Source organism: Zonotrichia leucophrys, chromosome 7, assembly GCF_028769735.1.
Source record: "Zonotrichia leucophrys gambelii isolate GWCS_2022_RI chromosome 7, RI_Zleu_2.0, whole genome shotgun sequence".
Classification (NCBI taxonomy): Eukaryota; Metazoa; Chordata; class Aves; order Passeriformes; family Passerellidae; genus Zonotrichia; species Zonotrichia leucophrys.
Window position 1 is genome coordinate 24,893,111 of NC_088177.1, and position 19,971 is coordinate 24,913,081.

General features: G+C 43.9%; 2 protein-coding genes across 5 annotated transcripts; both read right to left on the reverse strand.

Annotated features, from left to right (window-relative positions):
- Positions 1-1,936: 1,936 nt before the first annotated feature.
- CDCA7 (cell division cycle associated 7) lies at positions 1,937-14,844 on the reverse strand. Of its 4 annotated transcripts, none has more exons than XM_064718813.1 (11): positions 14,414-14,844; positions 11,615-11,721; positions 9,372-9,491; positions 8,882-8,992; positions 7,197-7,448; positions 6,739-6,816; positions 5,869-6,060; positions 5,318-5,458; positions 4,755-4,904; positions 4,054-4,190; positions 1,937-3,744 (listed from the first exon to the last, which is right to left on the reverse strand). In XM_064718813.1, the coding sequence occupies exons 3-11, from the start codon at positions 9,435-9,437 to the stop codon at positions 3,714-3,716; spliced, it is 1,158 nt and encodes a 385-aa protein (XP_064574883.1). In that variant the 5' UTR covers positions 9,438-9,491; positions 11,615-11,721; positions 14,414-14,844; the 3' UTR covers positions 1,937-3,713. The 4 variants fall into 4 exon arrangements, with proteins under 4 accessions (XP_064574883.1, XP_064574882.1, XP_064574881.1 ...); XM_064718812.1 differs by having other exon boundaries at positions 11,615-11,735; XM_064718811.1 differs by having other exon boundaries at positions 11,615-12,070.
- LOC135450645 (uncharacterized) lies at positions 10,982-19,765 on the reverse strand (the record flags this gene model as incomplete). Its single annotated transcript, XM_064719023.1, has 5 exons — positions 19,658-19,765; positions 18,781-18,913; positions 16,731-17,023; positions 11,964-12,070; positions 10,982-11,681 (listed from the first exon to the last, which is right to left on the reverse strand). Coding segments are annotated over exons 1-5 (1,341 nt in total), but the record flags the coding sequence as incomplete, so codon positions are not given.
- Positions 19,766-19,971: the final 206 nt, after the last annotated feature.

Here is a 19,971-nt window from a genome sequence, read left to right on the forward strand (position 1 = left end):
GACAGGTCCATCTTTTTACTCACCTGCTTTAGAGGTAAAGAACCTCAAAGAACAGTAGGCAGTGTTTCCAAATCGCCCCACTAGCTCATGCCATTAGCCATGCAAAAGCTGCACTCACAAAAGGCTGAGAACAAACTGGATGATGCCAGCAGAGGTCAGTGGGTGACTCTTGGCAAAAGTTTCAGATCCCAGTGTATTACAGATGGTTTCAAAGTCAGCTGAGTTCCCTCACCCTGAAACACTTTGAGTAATTCTTTAACCAGACGCCACCATTTTGCTGTTTTCATTTCATTTGCCTTCCTAAGCAAACGGTGATGTTTTGGTATGTTGCCATCATTTCTGTGCTTTTCTCGTCAAAATGTTTTTTTAGGCTGCTGGCAGTCAAAATAAAGGTATATCAGCACATGAGGCTAGGAAGGAAGAGGGGTACTTTCCAAAGTTAATATTCCAATTCCTACACTAATATAACTGGTTAAGTAGCCAAGCATGCTGCTCTGCTGTGTTTACTGTCTGCTTCAGCCTGTGAAGCAACACTGCCATGCTGGGTTTTTAACTTACATTTAATGAAAAAAAGTTTAATTGTTAAGGAAGACAAAAATTTTTTTCTCAAAATTTGAAGAGACCTAATGCTTCAATGTTAGACTTAATTAAAAAGCAAGTGGAATGGGGGAAAAGCAAACAACATATATATTAGTATATACCAGCCTAAGAAAATCTTCTGGTAATAAGGAATTTATTACCAATTTAATCAGTATGTATAATATGAAGTCACTCTAAATTATTATATATCAGGTTAAAGAAGTTTTTTCAGACCTATGCACAAGATGACCTGGCTCTAAAGCTGAGTACTGAGGGAATGTCAACTCATGCAGCCTTTTTCAATTATAAATCAGTATAAATCAGCTCACACGAGCTTCATTCTTTTGCTCTCACTTACACAGTGATACTCTATTTCCATGCATCTTTGGTTTTTAAAGCTGACAGGACCTTTACCTCTCCAGTTTCCTAAATTACTGCTCATTCACTGCACTTATAAATTGTGAGCTCGTTAAAACTGTATTTCAGGTCCACATTAATAGCACTTAAGGAACTGTGGTAGAGGGGCCTGCTGAAAGTGGGATATTGAGACACCTCAAAGTCATCAGACAAACTAACATCCTCCACAATTCATAAATATGAATTTATTCTCACATCACGAGCAGTGTGATGACAGGCACATCTAAAGACAGCTTTTAGGTGAGAGTAACAGGTGAGGATTTCACCAGTGAAGAGTATCTGGGACAGCTCAGTTACTCCACTGGATCACTTCTTTCCCATTTCCTCTCACTACACAAGGTTACAGCTTTTTGTGTAACCTTCTGCCACAGCCTCATACAACTCCTGTCTCTAGACCCAGGGCACAAAAGCAGCACAAGTGCCTCCACTATCAGCATGCAATCAAGGCCCCTCAGGTAATCCTCTGCTACAGGAAAGAGCTCCTGAGAGGCTACTTAAGAGCTTGTTTGTAAAAGAATAAATAAATAAATTTAAATGGCACACACGTTACTCCAACTCATGTCCAAACTTTGATGCTCATCCTTGTCAACTCAGGATGTAGACATCTGGTTTAAAAACAAGTGGAGAAAAAGCAGAAGAGTAAAGCACACAGCACATCAACCTAGAGCCTCTGTTAAGCCTGAACTAAGCACTCTGTGTTCTGACCATCACCATTTAGTCACCAGGTACTGAACAATTCACTCCAAGCAGCAAGAATATCAGAGCAAGCCTGATTCAGGAACACAGAGCCAGAGATGATAAGATTGCAGAGTCCCACTGATCCCCCAGGTATGATGGGAACAACCAAATCCTTTACTTTGCAGTATAAGTTCACCTGAAAGTGGTAAAAGAGAAGTACAGCTCTAACAGGCTTTTAAAATCCAGTTCAGAGACAAAAATATTCTAAAATTGAAAATTTTTATTTTCAAAATAAAGAATTTTGTACAGAACAGTGTAGATCTGAAGAAATCTAAATACAGCAGTCTCTGTAATATAACACAAGGGTCTGCTTTTAGCACAGTACTTTTACACTCTAGCAATCAGAAGGCAAGCCAAGCAATTAGGAGGAAAAAAAAAAAACCCAACCACTTTTATCTGTCAGAACATGTATTTCTAAAATGAGTTCCTTCTTCACAAAATGTACCTAGAGGGAAGAGCACTCTCCACACCTCAGATTGCACAGCTATTCACACTATAAAAACAGACAAAGAGAGGACAAGAGATTTTCAATAGGAGAGATGATTTATGAAACAGAACTGCAAGTCTGAGACATAAATATCTGTTGTTTCTAAATTCCTCTCTCCTCCCCTCCCACACACACTGATGCAATTCCCAGAAAGGTACGAACTATGGATCATTTTGTATACACACAGTGCAAATACTGCACAGGCACAGAAGTTAAACCCATGGTGATTCTTCTACTGCTCAACTGTACATTATTTATAGCATTACATTCTAAACCTTATACAAAGCTTACACAGTAGTTTCCATAACAAAACTAAGCACATTTACACACTTTATGGTTCTCTGGATGCAACTTTCATGGCACCTTCTTTTTTACAACAGAGTACAGGAGACCCCTATGTGCTCAGCGTATCAGAATTCTTCAGCTGTGTTTCTGCTGTACTTACATTTCACAAATGTCATGTGAAAGAACCTTCCACAATCACAAAGAGGCAGATACAGAAACATTCATTGCCTGTTTTCCTGACAACCAAACTAAACAAGTTACCACCCTTCATCCACTCAAAGATGGCCAACAGCCACACGAACTGTCACCCCTCTACTTGACCAAGCCCTGGCCTGGAGGTATCCCTCTTCCCCAGGACCACTGCTGACTCTGCAAAGCAGTTCTGCAGCTGCAGCAGGAACAGGGAAAAGAGTCCACCAAAACAGTCATTTACCACACGGAACATTCTGTTTTAGACAGTGGTCACCACACAATGTATACCAGTACATTCCCATCACTGTCACCAGTAGGCAATGCTAGTGCTGTGGAAGCTTTCAGCAGTGGCCTTCTCTCATCTGAGCACACAAAGTGCCACGTCAAACAGCATCTACTGCATTTTTTAATTCATACAATCTCCCTTGAAATGGCCAGTGTGAACTTTTAGTACTCTATAAAACCGAATATTAGTGCTTGGAGACTGCTCAGCTGCAACTTACAGAGCTTCCTTTTTGAACTTAAGAACATGCTGTTGTTGTCTCAGAGGATTCTACAATTCCATTTGATCATGAAGTGCCGGTATTGCAGAAGTTGGGTGCTTTGTTCTGTGGAGAAAACAACCCCAAATTTTCAGAGTATCTCAATCTTTTTGTAACCAATTTTGGAGGATAAGTAAACCTGCAGCATAGATTGCTGCATGAGTGAAACTGATGGCTTAAAGCCCCATCTCCTTTCAGGAAGAAAAAGTTACTATCATGAATAAAAGGACTGATACTATCTGATTTGCAAAGTTGTCTGAAGAGAAAACGATGGCCTGGGGGTGAAGACCTGCACTAAACAGCTTTCCCAAGTATGATTTATACCAAAATAAATGAAAGGTTTTTATCCTTTTTTACCCAAAAGGAAAGGGAAGCAGAGAAGGCACTTTGTAATCTCATTTGATTAAACAATTCACTGCAGGCAATAATATTATGTTGGTGAAAGAATATGTAATTTAAAGGCAGTCACAGCTTCAGTCTTCCATTCCAAGTTCTTGTTTCAGACTGAAAGGCAAGTAAAAACATGAGTCAGCTTGCAGCAAAACACTGAAAACTCTTTGAACCAATTAGTGGAAGCCCTGACAATACACACTGAGGTTGAGAGCTAAAAGGCAGAGTGAATATATCACTTGTTTCAGGTAAAATTCAGTGTTATCAGAAAAATCATAGGGCAAAATCTCAGATTCTGGAGGCAACACAGAGTAATCTTGAGATTTACCTGACAAACTAGGATGTGGACATCCTTTCCCTCCCACTTTTGAGATGCTTATCCCACTTAATGCAATCATATCACTGACACATTGGCACACTCACCTCTTTAAGTAGGCATGGACATTGTCAAAGCCGTGGTACTTGGCCAGATAGACCAGGACACCGGTGGCACATCGGCCATCTCGCTGTCTGCAGAAGCTACAGTTGCAGATTCCACGACATGGGGGGCACCTCCATGTCTACACACAGGAGAGACAACAAGAAGCCCTTTTAGCTGAGATGCTCTGCCAGATTAACTCATACTCACTTAGGAGAGTGCCCTGCTCCACAGCGAGTTCTGCAGTGAACATCAGCACTGTGTCTAAACCAGTACAAGAGTACAAATTCCTCAGTCCGCAGAGGATTCAGCTCTCCACTGCCTGCCTTGCACATAACCACAGGAAGCATTTGTTTTAACTCCTACATCACAGCCCACTGCAGCAGCACTTTGTTCACAATACAGTTCCTTTCCCTAGGGCATTAAGCACTAATGCAGAGATAAAGAGAACACTATTTTGATGCTCGAACACAAGAATATTCTGGCTGCTGCTCTGTTCTCATACTTTACTCCTGCAACTAAAACTACAGAAGTAGTAAATACAACAAGTTCTACACAACACAGTTGTGTGATTCAGGGTGAATCAGGCCACGAGTGCATGATGCACTACAGCACTGTAAGCAGTTGTTAAAACCACTGCTGCCAGTGAGCAACAGCCCCGCCTGTGGAAGTCGAGCACCAAAAGCCAGCACTGAGCATGTCCTACCGGGTCCAGCAGCGCTGCTCTGACATCCTCCCCGTATCTGTTGCGCAGGCAGGGCCCGCAGAACTGGCCCCGCACTCCCACGCACTCAGGGTTACGACAATTTGTCTTGGTGTCTATGGTTTTCTGGCGGCACTGATGACAGGTGGACCCCTAGAACACAAAAAAAACAAATGAGACATTTAAGATGGCATTTTAGATAGGGGAAAAAAAGCATTGAACAAAATCTCTTTGGCAGCCAGCAGTGCTTATCCCAAAACAGAAAGTCACCTTGCAAGTTTGAACTCAGATTGTTTTGACACTGCATCTTCAGTGTCTGGTAATCACTTAGGTATTACAGTTGTTCCAGAGTGAAACCAAGCTAATTGGCTTGGTAAGGGCCATTCTACAAATTCAGGCAAAAATAAGAAGGGACACTTCAAGATCTCAGACATATTTCTCCCAAAAATTACATCCTCTCTGTCATTTAGAGGGAGTGTGCCCTATTTGATGCTAAAATACAAACACAGAATAACGAAAAAATTACTTCACTAATTACACATTTCACAAAGCTGGAATATACTTACCAAGGCCCTGTTATATACTTTTTCACTTGCAGATCCACAGATGTTATCCAGCTCTTCTGCTGTTATGTCCTCAACCGGGCGCACGACATGTGGAAAAGCCATGGCACCACGGTGACCCCTCCTGGGAGTACGGGCTTCATGCTGAATAGCAAAGACACAATACTTGCACTACTAGTTTCAGCAAAAACTCTACAAAAGCAAGGATCTTCACAGCAATGCTAAAGGCTCAAACCCCTATCATATATTTAACCAAGATATAACAGAACTTTGTACCGATGAATGATATGGATGCAGCTTTAGCACCTTTACTTGATCTGTCCCCCTCAGGGTGCAGAGGTGCTACTGATCCTGCTGGGGTGCAAGAGAAAGTGGTTTTTCAAGGACAAGGAAGGGGAAATGGAGAGCACATATAAAATGGCTTTTTTTTTTTTAATGCTTCTAAGGCCATGGCATACTGATAAACCTCATCAACTCTCTATTTTCTTGAAGGGAAACCTTCAAACAAAACCACCCTCACAACCTACAACAGGAGAACTAGATTTTCATCATACCTCCAGGTATTCATCAGACATCTTTCTTCTTCTCACCAAGATGTATGGGTCATCTTCTTCCTCTTCTGGTGCAACAGTAGGAGGGCCTTCAATCAAGGACCTGGACCTTGTGTGAGGCCGAGAACTCCGGTCTGGGTTCCTCCTCAAGGCACATTTGGGCAGTGAACGCCTTGGAAGTCGCTTTGGTCCCTGCTAATGTTTAAAAGCCCCTAATTAAACAGATGAAAACACAGATAGCTCCTGACCCTATACTGAATTTCGCCCCCTAAAGATGCCTTCCTCTCATCTCTTCCAAAGACATGTCTATCCCTGTCTCAGTCAGAAAACCCAAGGTAAGAAGATCCTAAGCAAGTTCATGTCAGGGATTGTGCTAGTCACTGAGAAAGAGCCAAAAGCAGCAGAAGCCGTGTCTATGAGGAGCTGCGATTTTCAGCATTGTTCTAATCTTCACCCAAATTACAAATACATCAGCAGTGAAATTCATTACACTGCTGATTCACAACCCAACCTTCTTAAAAGTTGGGCTAAATGCCAGGTGTTTTTCAAGGCTCCAAATTCACAGAATATTCAGGTCTGAGCTGCCCTCCCTTATCTCCAGCCTTTGTATAAACACATATTTACACAGCACCTCGTTTGGTTCTACTGGCCTGTGGAGATACTTAACCTTTATAAATTAATCTGTTCTGCTTTGTACCATGGCAAATCAAAAGAGAATGACACAATGAGGGTACCCATTTTAGGAAGCAATAAAATTCTAACTGGACTTTGATTTGCAGAGTTTATTACATTTTTACATTGAGAATCCTGCTTTGTAATGTCAGAATTTGACTCTTAGAAATCTGAATGCAAATCCAGTAAGTTTATACTCACATGACTGACAGCTGGCAACGATTTTCTCCCACCAAAGATACCAGAAACATTCTGCAACTCAGCCATTAGTTTTGCAAGCTAACAAGAGAGAGAAAAATGAAGCAGAGCTTTAAAAGGGTATTTATGTGCTATTACAGACTACTAGGGCAATTGGCTAAAAGTACAATTACTTATAGGAAATGCAGTCATTCTTCAACTCTTTGCATTTATGTCTTATTTATGTTTTAGTGACTGCAAGTAATTTGGAAATGTTCAAAACTTATTATGTCGTTAGGCTTGCAGCCTATGGATTTTCATATGCCAGTAAATATAAAGTATCAGATTTATATTTTAGGAATGCAAATTCATCTTAATGCATTCACATAATTCCCATTACAGTGAATTTAAACAGACGTCCCCCAAGAGTCGAAAGGGGGGGTGAGAAAGGGCCAGTCCACAGGAAGATATAGAGTACTTGCCATTGCTTTGTTTTCCTTTATGTTTAAAGCTCTTTTTTCTAAGAACATAGCACCATTTTCTTCACTGTCAGAGTCTGAATCTAGAGCAGGCATTGGTGTTTCAGGAACAGGTTCCATGCCACCCTTCCTCCTCTCTGATCGTCGAGGTGGAAACTTCATGGCTACTTTCAGAGGAACAGAGCATTTCTGCCCTCTCTGATCAATCTCACTTTCAGCACTTGCATCATTCTCATCTGAATCTGATTCCAATTTCTGTTAACAAACCAAAATGGAAGCATGTAAATCCAGGGGAGTTGTTCTGCAGTTAAATACAGTGGACAACATTTTGTCTTCGAATAGCTTAAGAGGCTACCTTGCTGAAATCCAGACACCCAGTCCTAGTGTATTTTGGAGTGGGAGGAAAGGAGAGGGGACACAGGGAGAAAAACCTCAGGGAGACCCACATGGTTGTGCCAAACACACCAGAAAATGAAGTGTAGTATTTGCAGCAGTTGCAGCAGTCTTAGCTCTCACTTGTAGGTCTAACAGCAAAACCAGTTTGTGTGTATGGTATGAGGAAGAGAACTGCCTTTAAAGGGCTCCATTTTGCTACATCTAGCATTTGGCTGAAAAAGAAGCCACTCTGCAGTTGTCTGCACAAGGTCAAACCCAATTCTGTGAGCTGTCAACAACAGTCATATCACCATAACAATGATAAAAAAAGGACACTTCCTTCTAGAGCCAACCAATGAAATAATTATGAATAAAATCCCAGTATTTTCTGATCTTCAAATTCTGATGTCTTGCTTACAAATTTCCCACGAACCAATGGCTCAGTGAGGACATAATTTAGTTAAAAGCTCATTATGCAATAGGCTTTGATTTTTCTTTTTAGACACAAGACAGTCTTACTTTGATCAGCAGTAAGAATAGACATCAAATGGCCATTTTTATTTACACAGGGTTTTTATTAAGCAGGTATGTGACTCTGGTTGTGCATTATGTGTAGTTACTGACTTTTTGTCTATTTATCTATTCCAGCTTTGTCTCCTACTTACTCTCTTAATGATTGTGTTTTTAACTCAGATGTAATTTCTTCCAATTAACCATTTTTCTTTTCTAGTCAACTTCAGCACATGCTGAGAAATATGACGAACCTGGTTTTGCCAAATGTGGTACTACTTCAGTTTCTCTTCTGAATATCAACTTGATTGATATTCAGAAGAGAATTATTACTGATCTTTTTAAGCAATAAAACAGATGTCAAAAAAAGCAGGAAGGCAGATTTCACTACCTATGACTATTTCTCTACTGCTGACAGATGCACAGCATTCCCTGTCACACTGCCAGAGTGGATGCATGTCAAGACACACAGGAATTTTTCTGAGGCTTGCTGGAGTCCATGGGCTAGCCTAGTATTTCATATTGAGGAAACTGGAAATGTTAGGCTCCAACAGAGCAACATCCAGCAAGAACAGGTTTAAGAGGTATATTTCAAAATACATATGGAAGATTTTTAAAGCTCCATATCTTAAGTGCTTTTCATGGAGACAAAAAGAAAACTAAACTCTGGTGACTTGGACTGTTTACTAAATGAAATTATGCTTACTTCTGAAACAGTGAACCTCAAGCTGAAGCTGGCATTATCCTTCAATTAAGAATGTGTAAGAATTTAAATAGTAGCAAACAAAAATCAACTGTCTTACCAATGCATCTTGAACCTCATTTTCTGAAAAGCCACAGAAAGATTCATCATCAGAGGCTTCATGAAATATTTTTGCCAGTTCTTCTTTAATATCCGACCTAAATTTGCTTTTCTACAAAAAGAAAATATCCTTTAAGTCGTACAGAAAATTTTATACATTTATGCATGCAGTACAAGCAAATAGCTTTTTAATAAAGAAAAAAAAAGTTAAGGCATTTCACAAGGGGTTTTAGAACCACAGCTGTAAATTACCAGGTACATCAGGTTAGGTAACATATCAAAGGCCAGAATTGACAGCTAATCTATTTCCAACAACTACCACCTAAAAGCACATGTAAAGAGTGAAATGAAATGACAGCATATAGCACAGGTTTATAACTACTATACAAAAACATAAGCAGAGCAAGTAGTCTTACATTATTAGCTTCACGTTTTTGCAATCTTTACTAGTCCAGCACACATGATCTTATTTGTTCTTGTACTGTACTTACTGTATTTGCAAAATTATCAGAACCAAAACTGTCACAACTGTCATCAGAGGATGAGGATGTTTCCATGGGAATCAGTTTCGTATTTCGAAAGGTTGTGAAGTTTCTCCTTGCTGAACGACGCTACAAAAGGACAACAGCAACACCATTAAGAGGAGACCTACTGCAGCACAGTACCTTTGAAGAATATCTTTGTACTGAAGCTTAGGAATTTTGAACATTTTAGGATGTTTAGCAACCTTTAATACAAGTCAGAAAACAAACATCAGCTTTGAAATAAATCCCTAAGTTAGGAACGACAATAGTTTTTACTCTGATACAGTCCTGATCATTGTTACAGATAAATTTCATTCAGTATTTAAAAACACTTTTTTAATGCAAACAGGCAAGTGGAAATAAGCACATAAATCATGCTATTCTCCAGTCCTCACAGCCAGTGATGAAAAAAAGTGCAAGTAGATGAAAAGTACCTAGAAATCTACTTTACTCCCTTATTACTTGCAGTTTGAGGCAAACACCAAATACTCTGCAGCTCTTAAGGAAGGGCCAAAGAATCCTACCCACAGATTTGAAACAACCGTTCTACACAAAGCAGCTTTCTGGTTTGTTCATTTTGCCACTGACTTAGAAGACTTTATTTTGTGGGCTTCAGGTTTTCCTCTCCCAGGAGATGTTTCTAGTGGTAGTGACCCATTTTATCCCCCGGGGCTGGCTGGCAGCGAGGCGGGGGGCAGCACCCACGCTGAGGGGGTGCCCGGCCGCTTCACGGGCCCACCACGGGCCTTGAGCAGCAGCTGCCCGGGCCAACCTGGAGCCCTCCGTCCCCTCCTCAGCACCGCTCTGCTTGCGGCTTTTCGCTCCACAGTTCCGCCGAGCACCGAAGCGCGGCCCGGCCGCCCCACACACAAAAGGGGCGGGTTTTGGTGCCGCCCGCCGCGGCTGAGGGCGCGCAGCCGGGGCCAGTGCGCGGTCCGGCCGCTCCAGGGGGGCCTCAGGCGCGGAGCAGCCCGGCCCGGGTGCCCCGGGCTAGCCAGGGGCGGCAAACGCGCCCGTCCCAGCCAGCGCCGCTCCCGCCTCCCGCTAAAATGGTGCCGCCCCGCACACACGCGGCCGGGCCGACCCCTGTGCTCCTTCCGCCCGTCCCGTCCGTGCCGCGCGGGGCCGCTCCTCACAACACCGCCCCGGGCCCTCGGTGAGGCGGGGGCGATAGGCGCATGGCTCCGGGCCGCCAGCCCCCGCCGCGCCCGGCTCTCACGCCGAGTTCCCCACTCCACTAAGGAGGGCAAGGGCAGCGCCATGCACGTGGGAGCCGAGCACCGCGGCGGGGCAGGGGACCCGGAGCTGCGGGTCCGAGGGGTGGGGCTGGGCTCCCCCGACGTCGCTCTCCCTGGGGTGCCCAAACTAAAGACCCCCTCCCCCCCATCCGACCCCACCGGCCTTCCGCAGCGCGGCTCAGTCCGGCTTGCCCAGGTTCGCAAGACCCCGGAGCGCCACGAGAGCGGCGGCGAGCACTACAGCCTCCCCCCTCTCCGCAGCAGCAGCGACCTCTCCCGCGGCCTTACGGCGAGCCCGGCGGGCAGCGCTCACCTGCGGGCGCGACGGGGCCATGCTGGCGGCGGCGGCGAGCGCTGGAACTGAAGGTTCGCGCCAAAGCGGAGGGACCGCGGGGGGCGGGGCCGGCGGCGCCTTTCCCGCGTTGCCGCCCGCGTCCTGGCAGATGCAGCGCACACCCCGCGGGGTCCGGCACCCGGTGGGCTCCCCTGCGCCCGCCCGGCCGCCTCTGCTAAGGAGCTCGTCAGCTCTCCCGCGATGTCCCCGAAGGGGCCACTGCGGAGGTCCCCTTTTTCTTTTTCTGTTCGCGGTGTAGGCTTTGTGGAGCTGCAAGGGCCTGGCCCTGTGGCGCGAAAAGCTCCCGGGCGGAACGTGGCGGGATTCGGCTGCAGAAGGGGGGCGGGGAGCGGGGGCCGCTCGTGCCTAGCCAGGGCCAGTTGGGAAGCCTCCGTGGTTTCTAGCTCTCCTTTTTTTGTTTTAAATACTTTTATATGCCAAATAAAATAAACGGAAATAAACTCCCTAAACCTGCAGTTTTCAAGGGCAGTGTGGGTTCTCCACGAAATAAAGCCGAGGGTCTGTGTGCTGGCTGCCCGCAGCAGTGCCCGCACCCAGCAGTGCTTGCAGAGCAGCGTGGTGCGAGCCCGCAGCGCGCAGGCTGCCCAGAGCCCCCCGGGGAATGGGGGATCACTCACCGGGGCCCCACGGCTCAGCGTCAGCAGTGAGACTCTGGGCGACGCCTCCGCTCCTCGGGTAACAGCAGTTCACCAGAATTTTACGAAGAAGTTGGCTGCCTTGCCCTCTGCAATCACAATACTATTTGAAGACAGGCCAGGAGAAAATAGATCAGTCATTTTAAACCATTTTTGGTAACATGTATAATAGTACATTAAATCAAGTACAGCCGTTAAGCACAGCAAAATAACTGCTACGTGGTGTTTGGCAGCAGTAGTAACGGGAGAAGCCCTGAAGAAGCTGTACGGGATTTGTGGCCCGGGTGTTTGCTATAATCCTGTTTGCGCTGCGGTTTGAGCAGGGCGATACCAATGCAACTGTGGCAGCTCAGCATTTCCAGGTGCTTCCCTGGCAGCAGCGAGTCCCGCTGCAATCAGCTGGAGGGAGGCGGCCGCGGCCCGTGCAAACCTGTGCCCCTGTAAGGCAAACCGGGAATCATCTCTGAGCCAAAGCCTGTAAATAGCCCACGGCACAATAGGGTACAAGAGCCCTCACGGAGGTGTTCTATTTTCTGTGGGCATTATTCTTCCTGCACGTGCTGCAATCTGTTCTGTAAAAGAATCTCCATTTTAAATAAGCCCATAATTACACACTTACCTGCACTGCTGGCTTCTCAGCACACACAAAAGCAGATGAACTAAACCAGTTCTCCAGAGACCAGACCACACTCCATTCCTCTAAATCCACATTAGTGGAGGATTGCCACCCACCTGGCTTCCAGACAAGACAGCTTGTTTTTTGAAGTTTTATGTACTTTTACTTCTTTCAGAAAAAGAAATCTACAAATACTAGCTTACTTACATGGAGGAAGAGATTCAGTTTATGAACAGTAAAAGCCCTTAATATCTTGAATCACAGTTATCAGAATTTTACTAGAGAAGTAGCCAACCTTCACAGCTTCAAGAGCATCACATGAAATGTTATGGAGTGCTGATGGCACTAGCTAAAGCAGAACTTCAGACTCCAGTTACTTGTCCATTTAATGCTTAATGCAAACAGCATTCTTCAAATCTTCAAACTACATATGTAGTCAAATGGCTTTCAGATTAATAGGCCAGAGCAGAGACTTTGTGGGAAATCCAGACAGGGCATTTTGTGGACTGTATTGTCAGGGGTTTTTTTAATATGGGAAAAATAATTATTTTATTGGAAATTGTCTATATCAGCTCACATATTTTACAGATGACTGGGGAGAAGAGCTCAGGAGAGGGAAAAGAGAAATGGGAAATGTGCTTCCTTCAGCACACAGCAAGGGTACCAGAAAATGAAGGTCTGTAACTCAGGAGATGGTTGTTGTGACCTGCAATACTGTGATTTCCCCTGTTTTCACCTTTAAGGCCTGCATGCTCCTGCTCTGCCCTGCAGGGCCCAGGTGCCCTGGGTGGATGGACATAACAAACTTACCAACTGGTTTGCCATGATGGAAAAGGTTTTTCTGTGTTTGTCAAGACATAGGCAGCACCACTGTCCTACATATAGCTATTAACAGTAGCTGAAGACATGCAAAGCTGAACTCAAAGGTGAACACTGCATTTTCAGACACACTTAAATAAAGCTAATGTGACTGGAGGAAAACATCTCTGCCTGTTCAGTCCCCCAGTCAGGGTCCTGCATAGCCTGTCCAGTGCTACCAGCAAGCTCTTTCCTCAGAGCTCACATATCAGCAATGATCATCTGGAGTATTTTATCAGGTGTTTTCAAGAAAATAATCTGTTAAGGTCTTGCCTGTTTTTGAAATGAGTTGTGACTATGTGGTAGCAGCCCTTGGAAGACCTGCTAGGGGAATAGGCTGGAATCATGGAGGGACATGCAGTAGATTGAGCATGCAACATTTTCTGCATTTATCTGGGGGGAAGCAAAGTTGTTTACATGTTAGGAGCTTCAAGCAGCAGCAAGAACATGGACCTCCAACAATAGCTCCATTGTCAGAAACAATAGATGTGACCTTTGATCTGCTGGGACAAAGGACAAGTGCTGTCCTTTGCGTCACCCCACGGATTTCGGCTGTTGGCATTGTAACACAGCTTTTCTCTCTGGAGGCAGGACTCCTGCTGCCCTGTCCCTGGCTCTCCTACACACTTCCTATCTTAACTACACTCAACACTCTTTATGCTCCTTTCCCTCCTGTTTTTTTTTTTTAATTGAAGTAATACATTTTTATCTGCTGTCGTGAATGAGTGTTTTTGGACACCCAAAGGATCCCTGGCAAAGGTATCAGGTATGTTTAATATAAAAATGAAAGCATGACAAAGTTCATTGGCAAGGTTCACTCTACTACTTACTAGATGGTTAAAGCACACAGAGAAAATTTTTACTGAAGTCTAAAATCAATCTAAAACCAAAATCAACCAAAAATTATCTACATGGAAAAAGGATAAGGCTAAGAAAGAGTAAGGATAAAAAAAAAGAATAAGGGAGACCCTCCCATTGGGTCACAAGGTTCAGAATGGACTTCCTTGCCAAACAGTCCCACACTTGAAAAATGGCTTAGGCCTAAAAGTTTTAATGGCACTTAAACTTAACAGCACTTAATGGACAGCTTAATGTAAGCAATTTAACAAAATATTCTTATAGAATATACTGTAGCACAACAGTAACTCAGTAACAGGCCTAACTTACAAATCTAAAGTACTTAAGAATCTAGGAGAGCAACATTCATAGTATATTTGCTATAGCGTGCTCACACACAGACCCAAAGGACTACATACAAGGTATATATACATTTGAAAAATTCCCTTTGAATTCATCACAGTACTCACATCAGATGCCTTTCTCATCTTTCTCTCTGCATCTTCTCAATGGGCAAAGGGTTGAGTCTGGAGGAGCGGGGGTAGCCCAGGCTCCACTGTTGGTGATCAGCAGTGGTGCCCCAGGTATGGAAACGAGAGTTGGCTGAGAGAGGCCCCGCTCAGGGTGAGGTGCTGCTCGCAGCCTGCTGCAGCCCAGCAGGGCTCCAAGGCTCTCAGGACTGCTCTTCAGAGGGTCACTAAAGAGTTGGCTTTAGTCATAGTAATCTTCCATCCTGGCCAAAATTTGGGTTGGTAATTTTCTTTAAAAGTGTGGTGACAAAAATCTTGTTCCACTTGGGTTTTTATTCAGGCAAGAACAATCAGTTTTCAAGGCTGTTCGTTAAAAAACAGCCTCGCTAGAAAGCATAAGCTCCTGCACGCAGGCAGTGCTTCTGATAAGCTCAAGAGCTTAGCCCAGGTGGTGCTTGTCAAGGCCAAGGCTTAATAAGCATTTCTGAAATCACAGTATGGCCCAAGGGTGGGGATGTACCACCACACCTGCCTAAAATAGCATGTCAATACATTAGTTAATGTTTGTGTGATGCTAGTATTTATTGTGATGAGACTTGCACAGTGACATATGTTTACAGATGCAAACATTTAGGAGCAAAGGGAGAGTTTGGATTCTCGTGGCCAGAGAGTACCCACAGTACAAAGCAGTAACACATATCTTAGGTCCATAGAGAAAAAAATATTGCAGCCACTAATGACAGTAATTAAAAATTTCTGTAAGAGCTGTCCAATCACCTCTTCATCTGAGAAAATTATAGTGTGTTATTGAAACCATTAGTGCAATAAAATTAAGCTAAAAAATATTTTGCATTAAAATAATCAGACATTGATTTATGATGTAAATTGTAAGTCGGTAACCTATAACACACACTAATTGTTTTTCTCTCTCCTGTAAGGTGTGTTTCTGGAAAAGATCTGATCAAGCATATCTATTTGGGTGTTCACATGTCACCCTCCAGTGGCTCACACTACTGTATAAGACATAATAAGGTGTATAATCAGGTAACCTGCTATTGATTGCAATCCAGAAAGGATACACTTGTTCTTACACAGAAGAAGGAGGATAGCCACTTTTGGGGATTTAATTACAGCTAGATCTCCACATGTTTGCTGTACATGGATTTATATGGAATACCTTTGTGATGTAAATACTTCAACACTATGCTCTGATAGGCAGATTCAGATTTTGTAAAGTAAATATGTTTAAATATATAACATGTACAACCAGTTTCTAGTAAGACCAACTGTACCAGCTCCATAAAATACCTCCACAATGCAATTAGTATCTTTTTCCTTTTTTCTGTCTCCAAGGAGAAATAGATTTTCTCCTTTTAATTTAACAGGTTTGTATCTCCCTGTGCTTTGCTGTGATTTTCTTGTTAGTAAAGGCTGGGTGCCAATCCATCCTGCACGTTGAATTGAAGGTGGTCATGTCCAATCCTATCTGATACCGTGTTTCTTTGACACAAACTGGCAAGACCACAAAAAAATGAAAGAATGAGAAAAGAAAAACCAAAGGAATAATACAAGTCAGAGTCAGAAAAAGTGCAATTGATACTATATTTATCAGTGCACTAAGAGAATGGCTGAAATGTGGTCATTTTTGATAGAAACCTTAATGGTTATTCCAAAGGTATAGTAGATCATTTGGAGCCCAGAGCATTATGATGCACATTATGGGAATGCAATTACAATGCTCATTTGGTTACCCTGTAGCCATTCCACAAAATGCATAGCAAAAAATGTTGATCAAAAGTAGCTGGTTTTGATATGCAGCAGCCACTTTCAAAAGTGAAAGATCCCAGCTCTTTCATTGTTGGGCTTTGATTTTTATTTTCCTTTGAAAACGCAAATTACATTTAGTCACATCATAAAGAAATCACTTACAAAATATTCTGCAAATGTATAGCTGTGGGAAACAGAAGGCTATCAGGAAGTAACCAAAATACTTACTGTAGTCTGTTTTTTTGCCCTCTTCTATAAGCTTTGCCACTGCTTTTTTGCAAGTGTTGATTTGCATTGCTTCCAGCAGCCTTCAGCAAGCTGTGGTTGCTGGGAGAGGATGAGGGTGAGAGGAGAGGTGGTGGCATAACCTCCTCGCCAGGGATCTCTCTCCCCAGGCAGCTCTCTCAGCAGGGAGGGGAACGAGTAGAAAGCCTCCCTCGGGGCTCGCTAGTGCCTGCCCGGGGTCCCCAGGGCACATTTCAACTTTTCAAGCCCTTGGGATTTTTCCACAGCATGAGGGAAATGCCTCTTTGCTGCAGGGAGCCCTCACCTTGCTTGCTAAGGCAGGGAAAGGAATGTGTGTGTTGAACCCCGGGTACACTGCGCATTCTACACTGCACCATGTCCGTGTCTCCGCCCGCCGGCCCCTGCCAAAGAGCGCCGGAGGTGGCCGGGACCTGTCCCGGAGGTGTCCCGGAGGAGGCTCCGGCCCCGGGCAGGGGCTCAGGGGCTCTGGGAACGCGGGAAGGGCTGCATGCTGCAGCCCCAGCTCGCCTTCCTCCCAGGGGGACACTGCCTGCCGGCGCCATTCCTCTGTCCTCTGAGTTGTTAATCTCAAATGCCCTGTATTTACATTCACTCAAACGTGATCTTGGCAGACCCTTATTAGTGTTATTGCCTTAATAGACTTCTCCTGTCTAACCTCCAAATTTTTGCAACAAACTGGCTTGAACTTCTAGGCATGGCAATTCATTAAATAAGAATATTATGTAAAAACCTTTCTATGGTGGACACATATACAGAAAATAATTCTGTCAGATGTAATTTTCAGAGGTAGCACAGCTATTTGATTCCATTTAGTGACATGAGATGCCAGGAGGTCTCTCAGTTTGGGGTTTTTCCACAGTTATATAAGTCACTGCCCATCTTTCCCAGTCTAAAGTAATAATGATTATTATTATTATTGCTATGTCAAAGTGCATTCTCTAGCACAATCAAAAAAATCAATTGCATATATTTGATGTACAGTCCAATGTTCTTGGCAGCAAGTCTGCAAGTTACAGAAAGTCTTAAAATACATGGGGTTTGATCCTGAGCAGTGTCAGCTGAGCTAAAGAGCAGGATAGAGGTGAGGGGTGCCATAGTGGGCTGTTGTTCCCAGTGAGGCAACCTCTGCTCAGTAAATCAGCTCAGCACGTTGCCAGACTCTGGTCAGCATGCTGTCATACATGGCCAACTGCTAGAAAATAATCCGTGGGAACAGATAAGATAGAGAAAAATTGCAGTAGCCATTTTTTTCTTTAAAAAGCAAACCATGTCCAAAACCACCCATCCCCATTTCACAGCAAGAAAGCAGGTTCTCATGGGGCAGTAGCTCAGTCATGGCAGAGCTGGGGGAGGCACAAATGGCACTCTACCCTCCCAGCTAAACGGGGACTTGTCCTGGCTGCATGCAAACAAAAGCAGCCAGTGTCTGCAGGCCAGGGCAGTGTTTTTGCTCCAGGGAGTCTCACATTCAGTGCTGCCCTGCTTAGGAGCGGGGTTTCACAGGAACTTGAATGCCAGCTGGTTCACAGCACAGCAGCACACCTCTGGCCTCTGACCTGCAGGACACAGGGGACAAGCTCCTGGAGAGTGCAATGCCACCCTGAGCTGCTGCTCTGGCTGTCACTCCCTCTATGGAGCAGCTCCCCAGGACACTCTTCTCTTACAGCCAGTCCTGATGGCAGTGCCAGGTACCCCAGTGCTGCCGGGGAAACCTGTGCTCTTCAGAAGCCAATATAGAACAGGGTCAGACCCAGCTCTGGGACACCAAGCTGAAGAAGAATGATTGCTACCCTCAGTGGTAAGTGACTGCTCTCCATTCTCCTGTTCTTTCCCATTTTTTTAAGACATTCCTAGGTTTATGGGAAAGAAAAAAAAAAAAAAAAAAAAGAGAAAACCACATTGAAAAATCTGAACCACATATCTTGTTGGCAGAAAAGAAGTCTTTTTGCTCATGGTATGAAGATATCAGCTGTGGAGGTAAAGCTGTAAAATTTCAGAAAACCAAGGACCATGATGCTGAGGTTAACCTGCTCTTCCTATCTGAACTGAGCACTGCTTCCTCCCTCACAACCCACCCACAGGGTCAAGAACCAATTGCTGGGGAAATATGCTGCTGTTCACCCTGAAACTTTCCTGCTGATGTCTGGCATCCAGAGAGAGCGGGGCAGCTCTTGTGATTCCCACAAGATCCAGAGTAAAATGCTGCTGAATGAACAGAAAGATTCTGTGTAAGCTCTGGCAGCAAGTCTCACCTTAAAAAAAAAAAAAAAAAAAATGAAAAGAAAATCTGATTTTGTAAATATTCTCTCAATAGGATGCAAATACTCACTCACTTTGGACGTCCAGTTCTGAATCTGCCTTCATGAGCTCTTTGCTGTTTTTCATCATCCACTCCAGCAGGCATCTCAGAGCTCGCTTCTTACAATTCAGAGCATTTTCAACCCTGGAAGGGGAAAATGCAAGTACCTTTTGGGGATTAAGAAAACGTCAACATCCAAGCATGGAGATATGAAGCCCAAGAGAAAGAAAAGCCAAGAAACCAAGGGGCAGCTCTACAGCAGTGGTATTTTGTGCCCCTTGGAGAGTCAGCCATGGAGGGAGGGTCTGGCAGCTGCAGCACTGCCAAGGATATGTGTGTGGAGGGAGGATAGTGTGTCCAGCTCCTGGCATGCAAACCTAGACATACTGGTACTTCAGTATGGTTGCCTTTAACAGATTTGTAAGAAAATTCTAAATGAACATAACATGGCTCCTTTCCAAAGAGCATTTCCTGAGGCGTAGTTGCCCAAGACAGTCTGATTTTACACATTGCTGTGCATGGTCTTCTAGCTGCATGTTAGTAAAACGCAAAAAAAATGGTTCAGCTTTGTAAAGTACTGGGAGTATGTGTAAAAATGTAAGCACATTTTTATTTATAATGAATTATCATCAAGATAGGGAGTAACCACATTAAAAGTGACAAAAAACAAGACAGAAAACTAAATCTTGCTAAAATTTTTTTTCACAAGTTCACTCAGTGTTGCTTTAAGCAGCAATGCTGGTACAGCAAAAGGATTTCTAATCAGTCACTAATGCATGATTGTTTAATTTTAATGGGCATGATCAATACCATCCGCTCCTTCTTTAAATGCTAATGAACACTTTAATACAACAGATGTGGACAAACAGTACATTGCAGATTAAAATTAGGCATGGCATTAAATAGCTTACAAACAGCAGAGGAATCCTGCTGGACATCTTGACGAACAACCACAGACAGCTGATAAATCTTGAGCTGCCACCACCAGTTGTACCAGGCTTGTACAACTGCACCGCCATCCTGATCACCCTAGAAGAGAAAGGTGAACTTCCAAACTCTTGCAATCTCTTTCTTAGGATTTGTACAGGCCCAACTGTGATTCCTGAGATGCATATCCAAATTTTAGTAACACAAGCACATTCTGAGCAACTACTCTCAGTTGGTATTCTCCAGCCCATTTTGGTCATGGCAAGAAATGTCAGGGAAGGATCTCCAACCTAGACAA